Source organism: Pseudorca crassidens, chromosome 9 (assembly GCF_039906515.1).
Source record: "Pseudorca crassidens isolate mPseCra1 chromosome 9, mPseCra1.hap1, whole genome shotgun sequence".
NCBI classification, from domain to species: Eukaryota; Metazoa; Chordata; class Mammalia; order Artiodactyla; family Delphinidae; genus Pseudorca; species Pseudorca crassidens.
The window spans coordinates 78,924,938-78,940,468 of NC_090304.1; the positions used below are offsets into that span (position 1 = coordinate 78,924,938).

Below are 15,531 nucleotides of genomic sequence, written 5' to 3' on the forward strand. Positions count from 1 at the left end.
ATTTTTGTGCCAGTACTGTACTGTTTTGAATACTGTAACTTTGTAGTATAATCTGAAGTCAGGGAGCATGATACCTCCAGCTTTGGTTTTTGTTTGTTTGTTTTCCTTAAGATAGCTTTGGGAATTCAGGGTCTTTTGTGGTTCCATATAAGTTTTAGGATTATTTGTTCTAGTTCTATGTAAAGTGTAATGGGTATTTTGATAGGAATTGCATTAAATCTGTAGATTACCTTGGGTAGTATGGTCATTTTAAGAATATTAAGTCTTCCAATACAAGAACATGGTAAATCTTTCCATCTGTTTTTGTCATCTTCAGTTTCTTTCATCAGTGTCTTACAGTTTTCTGAGTATAGGTCTTTTGCCTCCGTAGGTAGGCTTATTCCTAGGTATTTTATTCTTTTCAATGCAATTGTAAATTGGATTATTTCCTTAATTTCTCTTTCTGATAGTTCATTGTTAGTGTATAGAAATGCAACAGATTTCTATATATTAATTTTGTATCCTGCAATTTACTGAATTCACTGATGAGCTCTAGTAGTTTTTTAGCGATGTCTTTAGGATTTTCTATGTATAGTATCATGTTATCTGCAAACAGTGACAGTTTTACTTCTGGCTTTCCAGTTTGGAAGTGCCGTTTATTTTTGTACTTTATAATATAATCGTAATAGCAAACATTATTATAAAGTTTACCATGTACTCAGCTCTAAGTGTTTTACATATTGTTAAGTCCTCAAAACAACCCTGTGGTAGGTACTATTATTATCACCCCCTTTTATTGATGAAGAAACTGAGGTGTAGAGTTTAAGTAACTTACCCAGTATCACACAGCTAGTAAGTGGCAGAAACAGGCAGTCTGTCGTCTTCATCACTGTGTAACACTGCCTGTATCATGGGATGAAATATTGTTTCATAAATTATTTCAAGGTCATTTCTTGCCTCAATAGGACTACAAGGTCCTTGAGAGCAGGAACTTGTCTTTTTTTGCTGTGTGCTCCACTTTGCGTGTCCTCCAAGTACTTTTCTCTTTTCATATTTGCCTTAAAAAAACTTTTTAGTTTAAAATAATTTTAGATTTGTAGAAAGTTTTCAAAGATGAAACAAGGAGTTCCTAAATACCCTTTACTCAGCTTCCTCCAATATTAACATCTTATATAACCATGATTCATTTATCAAAATGAAATTAACATTGGAATATCACTTAACTAATTTACAGACTTTATTTAGATTTCACCGGTTTTTGCAGTAATGTTCTTTTCTGTTCCAGGGTCCAATTCTGTATACCAAATTGCATTTGGAGTCCTTTCTTTTCTTTCTTTAAATCAGCAAATAAGCAAGAGAGGAAAGCTGACTATATGAGCCAATTTGATAATGATATCAAATAGCCTAACTCTAAATATTCAGAATTTTTAACCACCAGTTTCTCTTCCTTAGTTTTCAATGATACCAATAATTTTCTGTTTTTTAAATTAGGGCAGTATGACACACAATAGTCAACATTTAAAAATAAGTGGGTTTTTGTTGTATTCAAATAAGGAGAAAATTCAAATTGAGTGTGTAATTCTTGTAATTACATTGAACTCCATTCCCCTAAAAGCTCTGTTATTAATAAAGCTACTATTTGTTGAGTGTTTATTACTATTTAGTAAGTGCTTTACATGGGATTTTGCTGTTAATCATCACATCAATGCTGAAAGATAATTATAGTGCAAATATGTTACTCTCTGTCTGCTTGGAAATTTTTCCTTTAGTGAACTGTCTCTCCCCAAACTTAAGTAATTCTTCATGTGCTTTCACTGGCCTCCACACCCTTTTCCAAGGTTTGGATACAATGATTAGTCGAATGGGCAGGTATCCCAGAAGTACCAGTGAGAACCTTTTCTGGGTTTGATGCAGACAACTGCTGAGAAAGGGAACATTTTTGTTGTTCTTTTTTTGGAACATGAGCTATATAAACCATGGAAGCTTGGAGCATCTAGCAGCCATCTTGCCACCACGTGGAGAAAAGTTGTCTGAGAATAAAACTATGCAGAGGTTGGTCTTCAGATTTTCAGTCATATCATTTGATTCCTTGGGTGCAAACAGAGCTGAAGAGATTTCCACTACTTGAATTTCCCAATTATGCAAGTCAATGAAATTCCCCATGTATTTGTTTGTTTGTTTTTGATTGTGATTGTTTGGGATGGTTTTCTGATGCTTTCAACCAAGTAATTCAGAAGGTATTACTATTTATATTTTAGCTTCAGAGTTACATAGATATTAAATGGTAGAGCTGGGAATAAAATCCAGGTCCACCTGTCTGTGAAGCCCATAGTACTTTCAATATTCCATGCTGCCTTTCATTCATTAATTTGGACATTGAGTCATTCATTCTACAGACATATATAGAGTGTTTGTCTCATGCCAGGCACTCTGCTAGGTACTAGTGCTATAGAAACATGACAGATTTTTTATTTTTATATCTTTATTGGAGTATAATTGCTTTACAATGTTGTGTTAGTTTCTGCTGTACAACAAAGTGAATCAGCTATATGTATACATATATCCCCATATCCCCTCCCTCTTAAGCCTCCCTCGCACCCTCCCTATCCCACCCCTCTAGGTCATCACAAAGCATCCAGCTGATCTCCCTGTGCTAGGCAGCAGCTTCCCTCTAGCTATCCATTTTACATTTGGTAGTGTATATATGTCGATGCCATGCTCTCACTTCATCCCAGCTTCGCCTTCCGGCCCTGTGTCCTCAAGTCCATTCTCTATGTCTGTGTCCTTATTCCTGCCTTGCCACTAGGTTTATCAGTACCATTGTTTTAGATTCCATATATGTGTATTAGCATACGGTATTTTTCTCTTTCTGACTTACTTCACTCTGTATGACAGATACTAGGTCCATCCACCTCACTACAAATAACTCAGTTTCGTTCCTTTTTATGGCTAATATTCCACTGTATATATGTGCCACATCTTCTTTATCCATTCATCTGTTGATGCACACTTAGGTTGCTTCCATATCTTGGCTATTGTAAATAATGCTGCAATGAACATTGTGGTATGTGTAACTTTTTGAATTATGGTTTTCTCAGGGTATATGCCCAGTAATAGGATAGCTGGGTCATATGGTAGTTTTATTTTTAGTTTTTTAAGGACCCTCCATACTGTTCTCCATAGTGGCTGTATCAATTTACATTCCCATCAACAGTGCAAGAGGGTTCCCTATTCTCCACACCCTCTCCAGCATTTATTGTTTGTAGATTTTTTGATGATGGCCATTATGACCGGTGTGAGGTGATACCTCATTGTGGTTTTGATTTGCATTTCTCTAATGATTAGTGATGTTGAGCATCTTTTCATGTGTTTGTTGGCAATCTGTATATCTTCTTTGGAGAAATGTCTGTTTAGGTCTTCTGCCGATTTTTGGATTGGGTTGTTTGTTTTTTTTGATATTGAGCTACATGAGCTGATTGTATATTTTGGAGATTAATCCTTTGTCAGTTGCTTCATTTGCAAATATTTCCTCCCATTCTGAGGGTTGTCTTTTTGTCTTGTTTATGGTTTCTTTTGCTGTGCAAAAGCTTTTAAGTTTCATTGGGTCCCATTTGTTTATTTTTGATTTTATTTCCATTACTCTAGGAGGTGGGTCAAAAAGGAACTTGCTGTGATTTGTCATAGAGTGTTCTGCCTATATTTTCCTCTAAGAGTTTTATAGTGTCTGGCCTTACATTTAGGTCTTTAATCCATTTTGAGTTTATTTTTGTGTATGGTGTTAGGGAGTGTTCTAATTTCATTCTTGTACATGTAGCTGTCCAGTTTTCCCAGCAACACTTATTGAAGAGGCTGTCTTTTTCCATTGTATATTCTTGCCTCCTTTGTCAAAGATAAGGTGACCATATGTGCATGGGTTTATCTCTGGGCTTTCTATCCTGTTCCATGGATCTTATTTCTGTTTTTGTGCCAGTACCATTCTGTCTTGATTACTGTAGCTTTGTAGTTTATTCTGAAGTCAAGGAGCCTGATTCCTCCAGCTCCGTTTTTCTTTCTCAAGATTGCTTTAGCTATTTGGGGTCTTTTGTGTTTCCATACAAATTGTGAAATTTTTTGTTCTAGTTCTGTGAAAAATGACATTGGTAAATTGATAGGGATTGCATTGAATCTGTAGATTGCTTTGGGTAGTATAGTCATTTTCACAGTGTTGATTCTTCCTGTCCAAGAACATGATATATCTTTCCATCTGTTCGTATCATTTTTGATTTCTTTCATCAGTGTCATCGTTTTCTGCATACAGGTCTTTTGCCTCCTTAGGTAGGTTTATTCCTAGGTATTTTATTCTTTTTTCTGCAGTGGTAAATGGGAGTGTTTCCTTAATTTGTCTTTCTGATTTTTCATTATTAGTGTATAGGAATGCAAGAGATTTCTGTGTATTAATTTTGCATCCTGCTACTTTACCAAATTCATTGATTAGCTCTAGTAGTTTTCTGGTGGCATCTTTAGGATTTCTGTGTATAGTATCAGACCCATGACAGATTTTTAATAGTAGGCTTTTGTGTCGTTTTGATAATCATGGTGATTAATAATGAATAAATAATAAAATAGTTTCACCAACCAAATTACTGTCTGGTCTGATTCTCCTTCTACCCTGATCCTAGTATGGTTTTGAAAGGTTACCTAGTCTTTTTTTTTTTTTTTTTAACATATTTATTGGAGTATAATTGCTTTACAATGTTGTGTTTGTTTCTGCTGTATAACAAAGTGAATCAGCTATATGTATACATATATCCTCTTATCCCCTGTCTCTTGCATCTCCCTCCCACCCTCCCTATCCCACCCCTCTAGGTGGTCACAAAGCACCAAGCTGATCTCTCTGTGCTATGCAGCTGCTTCCCACTATCTATTTTACATTTAGGCTATCTAATCTTGCTGTGGTGACTGTGACAGGGGCATGCATGGACTGATGGACAAAGGACAGAGGATTCTCTAAACCCACTGCCACTGCCCCAGTTATAGCTCTTAGTATCCCTCATTTCGGTGTTTGCACGAGTTTTTTTAACTTATTCATTTACTTACCAAATATTTATAAAGCATGTGGTGTATGGTCTGGCCCTGTAATAGGGCTAGGAAACTCATGAAAAATAACACCTAGAGTCTGCCATCAAGAAATTGGCAGCTTGGTTGAAATATACACAGAAAATTAGAATGCAGTTTGGTTAGTGATAAGGTTTTGCTGAGATACTGAGGAATATGGAGGAGGAATATTTAGCACAGCCTGGTGTTGCTGGCTGATGCACTGAGGGTAATGAAGGCAAACTCATGCCTGCAATATCTGATTTAATCAGATATATTGTCTCACGTAACCGGTTGGCCCCCTTGAGGAATGGTACCATATTGAGGGCTCAGATTCAGTCCTTAATACTGACAAGTCAAATCTGTAGTAGCAGTGGCAGCAGCTAGGTGAACTGTAGTTGGGCTCATGAATAGCTTCCATTTCCATTACTATGCCATGTTGTTCATAGGCCCATTATGTTCATGGGGTAACTGAGGAGAGAGGCAGGCTGACCTCCATTATATGCATGATTACATCCACACAGGTGTTCAGTGCTTCCTCCTAGGTAGATGTTCTCCTTCAGGCATTGATGTGAATAAGACACAAAGATCCACACATTTTGTGCTTACTTGTGTAAGTTCATTCAGGTGTTACTTTCCCAGACCTCCTTGTCCTTGGTCTTATAATATTTCTATCTTGTTTGTTCCAGACCCTTGATGAACCAGTCAAGTGACTTGTGATTTCCCAGAAATTTATGTATATTCTTACTTACGAGCACTTCCCCCTCCAGGCTGAGCTGATGACTGCTTATCATCATCAGCATCAATACCAAATGTACTGCTCAATGTTCTGCTTACTGGAATGATCATCGCTCATTCCTGTCTTTCAGAGTCACCCCCTGGGAAGCTAGAGTACAGCAGCAGTCTACAAGTGAGCTAGGCATGAATTTTTTTCCCTGTCATCAACAGTGAAAGGGGAGCAGAATACGCCACCCCAAAATATGCCACTTTGGCATAAGGCTTGTTTTGAGCTGAAGGCAAGTGAGAAAAAACAGAGTTAAGAAAAGCTCTCTGCCCTTTCCCTATTTGCCTAAAAGAAGGGCATAAATTTATAAAGTTATCCCCCCTCCCCTGTCTACCAGGAAGGACAGAAGTTAATCACCCAGGTCAACTCTAGACACCTATGAGGTCGGAGATGGCACTAGAAGAATCTATTTAAGAAACTTTACTCACGAGATCTTTTATTAGTTCCTCCACAATTTGTTGCCCTGGAAACTTAAAGCCCTTTTTCTTATCTTGTCATTTCTCACATTCATCTTCTCCACTGAATTAAACCATCATCTTTATCCTAAATTAAATGATCCTTGTGCACTCTCATGTAAATGTTTCAAGTATCCAGAGACATATAGGTAAGTTAAAAGCAAACAGCTAAACAAAATGTTTAGTATTATTCCATTTACATAAATAAATATATATTTAAATATAAAATATATGTGTAATAGTGATTTCTTTTGAGGAGGGGAGGGCAGTGGAATACAGATAAAGGGAGATTTTCACTTTTTACTTTATAACAGGTAATAAAAGCTAACATTTATTGCATGTGGCAGACCCTCTCCTAAAGCTTTACCTGTTTCATTTCATGTACTCATTACTACCCCAGGAGGAAGATACCAGTCGTTAAGAGTGTAGGCTCTTCTAGTCTACAGACATTTCAGAGTTCATATCTCACCTTACAAACAGACTAGCTGTGTGACTGTGAGCTTTAAACAAGTTACTTAAATGCTCTGTGCCTCAGTTTTTTCATCTGCAAAATGTAAATAAAAGTGGTACTTAAGTAATGGGGTTGCCATGAGGGTTAATTGAGGTATACACGTTAGCTCATTAGAACAGGGTCTTCCCCGGTGGTCCAGTGGTTAAGACTCTGCGCTCCCAATGCAGGGAGCTGCGTTCCATCCCTGGTTGGGGAACTAGATCCCGCATGCCGCAGCTAAGACCTGGTGCAGCCAAATAAGTATATATATATATATATATATATATATATATATATATATATATATATATATGTATATATATATATTTTTAAAGCTTATTAGATAAGCCCTTGACACGTGGTAAGCACTCATGAAATTATTATCATTATCATCATCTCCATTTTATAGATGAGCAAAGTGAGGCACAAAAGTTTTAAGTAACATGTTAGTAAGTGGTAGAGCCAAGTTTTAAATCCAGTCTGTCACCGAAACGTATGCTTCTAATTATTTAGTCAAACTGCCTTCTCAATTCTCCTGCGTTATTGAATTTTTTGTAAGCATGCTTATGAATACATGTGTTACTTATGTATCTTGGAGAAATTAAAAACTATGAAAAGAAATGTGAATGGAAAATAAGTAAATTTTTACAAGATAAAGAGAGAATTTTAAACTATCATCTGTGCAATTTTTAAGAGAGCCTCGAAGATATTAATAGCGTTTTTTTAAAAAACAGCTTTATTGGGGTTTAATTTACATACCATAAAATTCATCTGTTAATGGTGGTTGGTTTAGAAAAACAGAAAAGTCTTGGTTAGAGAGTTTTGTTTTAGCTCATGGTAGTATTTTCAAATTCACTGCGGTATTTAGTTTGGTGTCCAATAATTTGGTTCAATTCAAACCCACTCATAATCGTTAAGCACCTACAGAGGAGAAGGCCTTGAGGGATATAGTAATGCATGTGAAAAGTCCCCATCTTCCCTTCAGTATAATAGCTGGTGGTTTTTTTTATCATTTGCATTTGATTATTTTTGGCCTTTTTTTCTCTTGATGTAAATCATGATTAAATTAGACATGTAGCCGCTGTTCTTTGTGTGTGACATTAGGTAATAAATTCAATAATTTTGCTATCAGGATTTTTTGCCTACTTTTTTGTTTTGAAGAAGCTGCATTCATTTATGGTGAAGGAAAGACTTCTGTAATGTTCACTACATCCTTTAGAAGTAATTCTAACATCACGTCTTATTCCAGTCATTCTAAGTCTGAAAATTTCCCAAAGTGTACAGTCAGAAAGATTCCCCTTGGTTATTAGGAAACCCTACCAGTTCTCCTTTCATGGGGCCCTCTTCATTACTGAATTTCCCACATCCCGTGTCTAGCCTTCATCACAGACTGGCCTGAATTGACATTATGTCTCTATATATTATAAGCCAAGTTATTTTGTATAAGGGGTGGTCTTTGTCCTTAGGGACCTGAGTTTGGTGTATGTTATGAGCCAGACAGAGAACATGAGTTGGGGAGGCAGAATGGAGGTTACTGGAGGATTATAGATATTTGGGGTGGGTAATATCATGCTGGAAGGGTTACTGTAGCCCCCACAGAAGACTTGACTACATTTCCGAATCCCTTGATGCGGCAGTGACCAAGTTTGACCCTCTGTTTGTACTGATGGAGATGGTTTGTTGTCTGACAGGCAGGAGGCAATATAGGGTGGGAGAAAGAACACAGACTTTGGAATCAGATACATATTGATTCAAATCCCAGTTTTATCACCTTGGACAGGTTAGTTAACGTCTCTGAGCCCATTTTTTTACCTCTACAAAGAGGTTCTAAAACTCTCTTGTTTCTGGTCCCCTGGGTCTTGGTAATATTTTTTTGCAGTGCCTCTAATCCAAAAGAAATGTCCAACAGTCCTGTTTTTTAAGTAGTTAGGTCCAAATCAACTTCATAATTATGTCCTAACAACTTAGAAGCTATTTGAAAAAAGAATATACATAAATTGAAAGAAAAATAATTTTTATTTCATCCTTAAATAATCACAATTTCTTACTAATGGAATGTACGTGTGCTCCTGGTGGACACTGCACGACTTCTGGATTTTTGGGAAGATCAATCCACACTGATTTTCAAACAGTACTTGCTTTTTTATCACAAAACCTGTGGAAAACCCAGTTTTGCAAAGTTTGATGACTTCTACAGGAATGTAGCATGATCTAATATTGAAACTGTGAACTACTTTAAACTACTACTTTGTCCAATTTCCAACAAACATTAAGCACTGCTGTATTTCCCCTGAAAATTTAAGCTATCCCGTGAGTCCACTTGTGCATCTGGAAGTTTGGGAACCATGGAGTTGGGAGAATTTAAGTGCAGGGATTTTGGAGGGATGAATGTAATAATGAGTGGGCAGTGCCTGAGTTAACAAGATCTAAATACTTTCCTATCTATAGTTCCTAGTCAGTTCAACAAAGTCAACTAGATCTGTGTAATTTATTTTATTCACTCTGCTGACGATGGACAATAGGGTCATTTCCAAATCTTTGTTATTTCAAACAATGCTTTAGAGAACAGCTTTGTATATAGGATTTCTGGGTTATATTTAGGTTCACTTTTAACTTTTTAGGAAAAGCCAGCTTGCCCTCCAATTTCCACCTCTATTGGCAGTGTGGGAGAGCTCTGGTTTCTCCATATCTTGACCCACTTTTTTATATTGTCAGACCTAATCAAAATGGGCAGAGAATGGCTTCTCTGATTGCTAGGGATCCTGCACATCTTCTTGTATTTACTGGCCATTTGGATTTCCTCTTTTCTGAGTTAACTATTCTAAAGCTCTGCCTACTTTTTTTGGTTTGACTATTTTTTGTTCTTGTTATGTAGAAATTATGTGATATTCAGAATACTAATTCATTGCCTGTTTCATGTATGATGACAAACTTCTCCTAGACTGTAATTTCTTTTAATTTTTGATGTCATTGTATTAGTCAGGGTTCTTCAGAGTAATAGAACCCATAGGAGATATATGTATAGCTCTTAGTAGGGGAACTCATTCATTTGGTTATGGAGGCTGAGGAATCCCACGATCTGTCAGATGGGCCGTCTGCAAGATGGAGAACTGGGAATATGGTTGGGTCTGGGTTCGAAAGCCTGGGAACCAGGAGTGCCCATGTCAGATGTCCCAAAGCAAGAGAAGACGGATGCGTCTGCTCAAGCAGAGAGTAAATTCACCCTTCCTCTGCTCTTTTGTTGCATTTGGGCTCTCAGTGGTTTGGGTGATCCCAGCTGCAGTGATGAAGGCGATCATTACTCAGTCTACTGATGCAAGTGCTAATCTCTTCCCAGAACAGCCATGCAGAACACACAGAAGTAATGCTTTACTAGCTATCTGGGCATCTCTTAGCCCAGTAACCATTACAGTCATTAGTTTGGAATCATTTAAATATATCCGGCATTCCCATCATGGTGCTTTTGGTGCTCTAAGACATTGTTCCACCCTGAGTTCATAAAGACATTCTTCAATATTTTCTCTTAAAATTCTATGTTGTATCCGTCTTTAATGCACCTCAAATTTATTTATGTAAGTGGTATGCGGTCAAGCTCCAATTCTACCCCCCACAATAGTGCCAATGCCACTACCACATATTGAATAGCCCATCCTTGCCCATTGCTTTGGTACACTACCTCCATCATAGGCAGACTCTCACATATCCATGTGTCTGTGTCTGGCCTCTCTATTCTGTACGTAGATATATTTGTCCATTGCGGCTCAAATATCACAGTTCGGTGGAGGAGAAATCACCCCTCTTTGTTCTTCTTTTAAGGAATCATCTTGGAGATTCTTGCTTGAATACTTCCCTACTTACTAGATCTGTCACCTTGAGCAAGTTTCTTAATATCTCCTTGATGCGGTTTCCTCATATGAGAAACAGGATTCACAGGATTTCCCTTATAGGGTCACTATGAAGATAAGGCATAAATAAATTCTTCTATGCAGAGTGCATTGAACAGTGTCTGGCATTAGATAGTCATCATATATTAGCTTTTTTTTTTGCGCTGACGCGAGGGGGCCCGGGGGCCATCCTAAGGGCCAGGACGCGATTCGGCCGCCAGGGCTCCACACGGGGTCTCACCGCCAGAGGCCTCCAGCGCAGGGGCCGTCCCGCGGCACACAGGACGCAAACTGGCCTCCTCGGGCCCCCCCCTCGCGGGACTCAGGACCACCACCGCCAAACACCCACGAGCCGCGGCCGGCCCGCGACAACACTCTCCCGCGCGCACACCGGCCGCCCCACAGGCCCCACTCACACGTCCGCCGGGCCCGACTCCCCCGCCTCGGGAACCGTGAGCACTCCACCCGGGGACGCCGCCAGCCGAGGCGGCCGGGAGGACGACACCCTCACGTGGGTGAGGCCGGCTCGGTCCCAGACAGGGAAGGGGGAGCGGAGGGGTGGGGGCGGGTGAGGGCCGGCGGCGACGGAGAGGTGGCGGCACGCACACACGGCGAGGGCCGCGGGGCAGGGGCGCGGGGCGCTGCCCAGGGAGAGGAAGGGCCGAGACACGACCGGGCCACCAGGAAAACAAGCGCGGGGTCCCACCGCCACACACACGAGGGCGGTCCCACGACGCCTGAGACGCCGGGCGGCCTCAGCCACCCTGGGGCCTCCCACGACCCGGCACCGCCGCCAGGGCCCGCGTGCGACGGTGCCCCCGCGTGGCACGGAGGGACCCGTCCATCCAAACTCAACCTCTCCGTCCTCGCCAGATCCGCCTTCATCTAAGTCCGACCCCCGGGGCTCCGCCCCAGGGAAACGCTCCCGAGCGAGGCGACCCGCACCGCGCCCACACACCGCCACCGTCGGCGACTAGCAGAGATGGTACGCGCGACGGGCTCCTCGCGGCTGCGGGACTGGGGAGGCGGGACATCCGGGCGTCCCCGCCCCCTTGGGCTCGCCACCGGGGTCACCGCACGCGCACGCACATGCATACGCGCGGCCCCGCGCCGGACGCAGGCCTGGCGGGACCCTCCCCCAACTCAGAGCGGGGAGGGGCGTCCCGCGGTAGGAAAAGAGCGGCGCTCGGCCCCAGCGCAGGGCTGGCGCAAGCTCTCCCGCGAAAGCGAGGGGCTCTGCCCACGTGCTCTGGCAGTCGCCACCGTGACCACTGCACGCTTGAGAGGGGCAGCGGCTGGGGATCCGGTACCCCAAGGCTCCCTTTCGGACAGCTAGAGAAGGCCTTCTCACCGACGGTGCGTCACCCCCACCCATCGACTCTCCCCTTTGGGCCCACGGAGGCGCTCCACGAGCCGCCAAGTCCACGACTGGGCGGGGGGTGGGCGGGGGGTCTGCGGTATGGGTAAGAACACGGCCCACAGTAGCGTTCGCGGCCAGAGCCGGGGGCACAACCTCTGCCGCCCCCAGGCTTGTCCATCAGGCTCCGGAAGGAGGGAGCACGACCCAGAAGCGCGATAGACCCCGTTCTCACAGGCCCCGGCCCAACACGATTATATGGTTGAATATCTTACAGCACTGAAACAGAAAAGTCCAGCTGCATGCAAAGGCGTAAGTGATGAAAAACTACACCAAAAATACACTAAAGGACATAAATACAATTGTGTTTCCTCAAGGTTATATAAAGTTTTCAAAAATGGACAGAGTTTTAATTTTATAATGTTTCCCAAAATTACTATGTGAATAGTTAGGATAAGGTCAGTCCAGGAGGCAGAAGGGGCTGTAATCTGGGCAGAAGAGCACAAGTCAGGCAGCCAGGTGCCTGGCAATGTTGCATTTCTTGACCTGGGTAGTGGTTCCACTTCTGCTCACTCTATAGTTATTTGTTGAAGTGTACATATATGCTTTATAGATTTCTGTGAACACTTTATATTTCATAATCTAAAATATTTTTAAAAGTGCTCTAAAAGATTATGTCACATAGTGGTTCATAGAATCATTTGGTTTATAATGTGCTGTATGGTAGACTGTTTCCAAAACTCAGATTGTTTCAAATTATTTTCATTCTAATATTGTTTATTGTTTATCAAATTATTTTCATTCTAATATTGTTTATGCCTTCTCCTGTTTGTTTATTATTTACAATATTTAGTAATACCTAAACTTTTGGGCAGTTTTAGATTTACAAAGCATTGAGCATGTGGATCAGGGAGTATTGACCCGACCCCACTCCCATGTCCCCCTGTTAGTAACATCGTAATTCCCATGGTATATTGATGACAATTAATGAACCAATGTCAATATGTTATTGTCTACTAAAGGCTATCATGGGTTCAGATTTCCTCACCTTTTACCCAACGTCCTTTTTCTGTTCCAAGATCTCATCTAAAATATCAAATTACATTTAGATTTCATGTCTCCTTTGGTTTCTCTTGGCTGTAACAGATTCTCAGACTTTCCTTGTTTTTGACCAAAAGTTTGTATAGAAACCTGACAGTCTGGGGGAATACTGGTCAGGTATATTGTAGGATGCCCCTCTATTGGAATCTGATGCTTTCCTTATGATTATCTTGGGTTTCTCTGTTTTTTTGGAGGAAGATTACGGAGGGAATTTTGTCACATTTTAATCACATCATATCAAGGACATATACTATCAAAGTAATTTATGGCTTTTTTTTTTTTCTTTTTTGGCCACGCCTCGCAGTTTGTGGGATCTTAGTTCCCTGGCCAGGGATCGAACCTGGGCCCTACGTAGTGAAAGCGTGGAGTGCTAACCACTGGACAGCCAGGGAATTCCCAGTTTATGACTCTTGATGTTGACCTGGTTAAAATGGTGTTTGGCAGGGTCCTCCTCTATAAAATGACTACCCCTCCCCGAGTCCCATCACCACTTGCCACTCTGCACCAGCTTCTCCCACGCAGGGAGCACTCTCTTCCTGTAGCAGGGAGTAATATATAATTTATTAACCGGTTCTTCCTTTATTTTACTTTCTAAGTAACAGACTGCTATTTTATTAATCATTTATATTTTTGTATATGGTTGTTTTCCCTTTTGTTTTTTGAATTGTTTTATCATTTTTTCTTTCAAATAATTCTGAGGTATTTTGGTTTAGTTTTTACTAACTACTTGCAAACAACAGAAAAATCAATAGATTTTTAGCTATTATATGGATATTGTTGTAGATGTTATGTGGATATTCATTTTTAAATAAATATGGTGGTGTTCCCTTTTTTCATTATTGACTTTCAATTTTATTTCATGATTGAAATAAAAGATTGATCAAGAGGGTACTCGATACGTAGATTCTGTGGAATTTTGAGATTTATTATGTGGTCTTAACAGCGGTAAATTTTTGTAAATGTTTTATATGTGTTGAAAACCATTTTGCTATGTGGTTGCTGCAGGAAATATAATCAAAGTTGTTAACTTTATTGTTTATACTTTTATAACATTATTAATTTTCTTCTCTCCTCATGTATCAGTTTCTGGAAGAACGGTGTTTGAAAAAAAACCTCACACCATGATTGCAAATATGTCAGTTTTACCTTATAATTCTCAGTCTTTGTGTTCTGTGTCTCAGTGCTATGTGTCTAGGTGCGTAAAGTGCATCATTGTAATCTTTCCCATGAGTTTTTCTTTTTCATAACTATAAGCTGCCCTTCTTTTACCTTATAAATACATTCGATATTAATTGCTGCTAGACCAAGTTTCTTTTGTTTAATAATTGCTTGGTTTGACTTTCCCACTTCTTTTATTTTCAACCTCTTAGTTCGCTGTAAGACTGGTTTAAAAAATCAAAGGGGCGCAGACAGAGTGGGCTGACCAATGAGAGTAATTACCGTTGACTGGTGCTGATCAAATTATACCTTTGCCCAGGTAGAAAGCCAGAGCCGTCAGGACATGGGTCTGCATTTGGAGGCCAGCTGCCCAGAGAACACTGTCTCTCTCTCTCTGGGTCCTTGAATATCTCCAACTGAAATCAGGATTTTGTTGGTAGAAGGTAGGTCACTTTATTTCTGTAATTTGTGCTTATGAGCAAAAGAGTTATTTTCCTACCAGAATTTTTTAAAAAATGACACTATTTATGCATATATAGAAAGAGAGCGAGAGAGAGGGTACTATACATTGGGATATCCTTTCCTTGAGTTTTTATTTTTAAACTATTTTCCAACTTGTGAAGTTAATTTTTTTCTTAATATTTTCTTGGTAAAAATCACAAAGATTTTCAGGAAAAAGCACCTCATTTAGTGCACTGCGATCTAATGGGAATGAGAGGGTTTCTAGAACTGGGTAAGGAGTGTGTCAGTTGGAAGGGACTTGAAAAATATGTGGGATCAAATTAGAGATTTTGATTGGATATGAGGGTATTAGATTTGGGGTGGTACTGATTGAATTGAAATTGGTGTGGGACATATATAGCCAGACTTTGAGCACAGCCTGTTTCATTCAGAGGCTGAATCCTTCAAGGAAACCATTTTCTGGGTCCTGTGTATCATCATTTGGAATTAAGATTTTAGACTGGCAGAAGGCAATCACTTTTTTGGCCTTTTTTTTTTTCCTTTAAAGCATAAAGATGAAAAGGATGACATTTTATGCCAGAAAGCAACTTTTTTTCCCTGGTAAAATTCACATTTATTTATGCATTTAAAGTACAAGCATTGCATGCATATCATTTTTAGATTTCTTCATTGGGGCCATGTATTTCTGTTATTAAAGGGATTAAAACCTTTTTACTCTTTCACTTTATAATTGATTGTTAACTGGTGTATGGGATCTATAGATTTTGTTTGCTAATCAGTGTCCAGAA

The 15,531-nt window shown here is 40.1% G+C and overlaps 1 protein-coding gene across 2 annotated transcripts in view; it reads right to left on the minus strand.

Annotated features, from left to right (window-relative positions):
• Window positions 1-11,706, minus strand: part of MMP7 (matrix metallopeptidase 7) — a 37,344-nt gene extending 25,638 nt beyond the window's left edge. The window contains exons 1-2 of one of the 2 annotated variants that reach the window (XM_067750835.1): window positions 11,522-11,706; window positions 10,458-10,733 (exon numbers count right to left, since the gene is read on the minus strand). In XM_067750835.1, coding sequence (XP_067606936.1) covers window positions 10,458-10,466 — 9 coding nt within the window. In that variant the 5' untranslated portion in view covers window positions 10,467-10,733; window positions 11,522-11,706. Of the gene's footprint in view, window positions 1-10,457 lie in introns of both variants that reach the window. The other variant, XM_067750836.1, reaches the window with a different exon arrangement.
• Window positions 11,707-15,531: the final 3,825 nt, after the last annotated feature.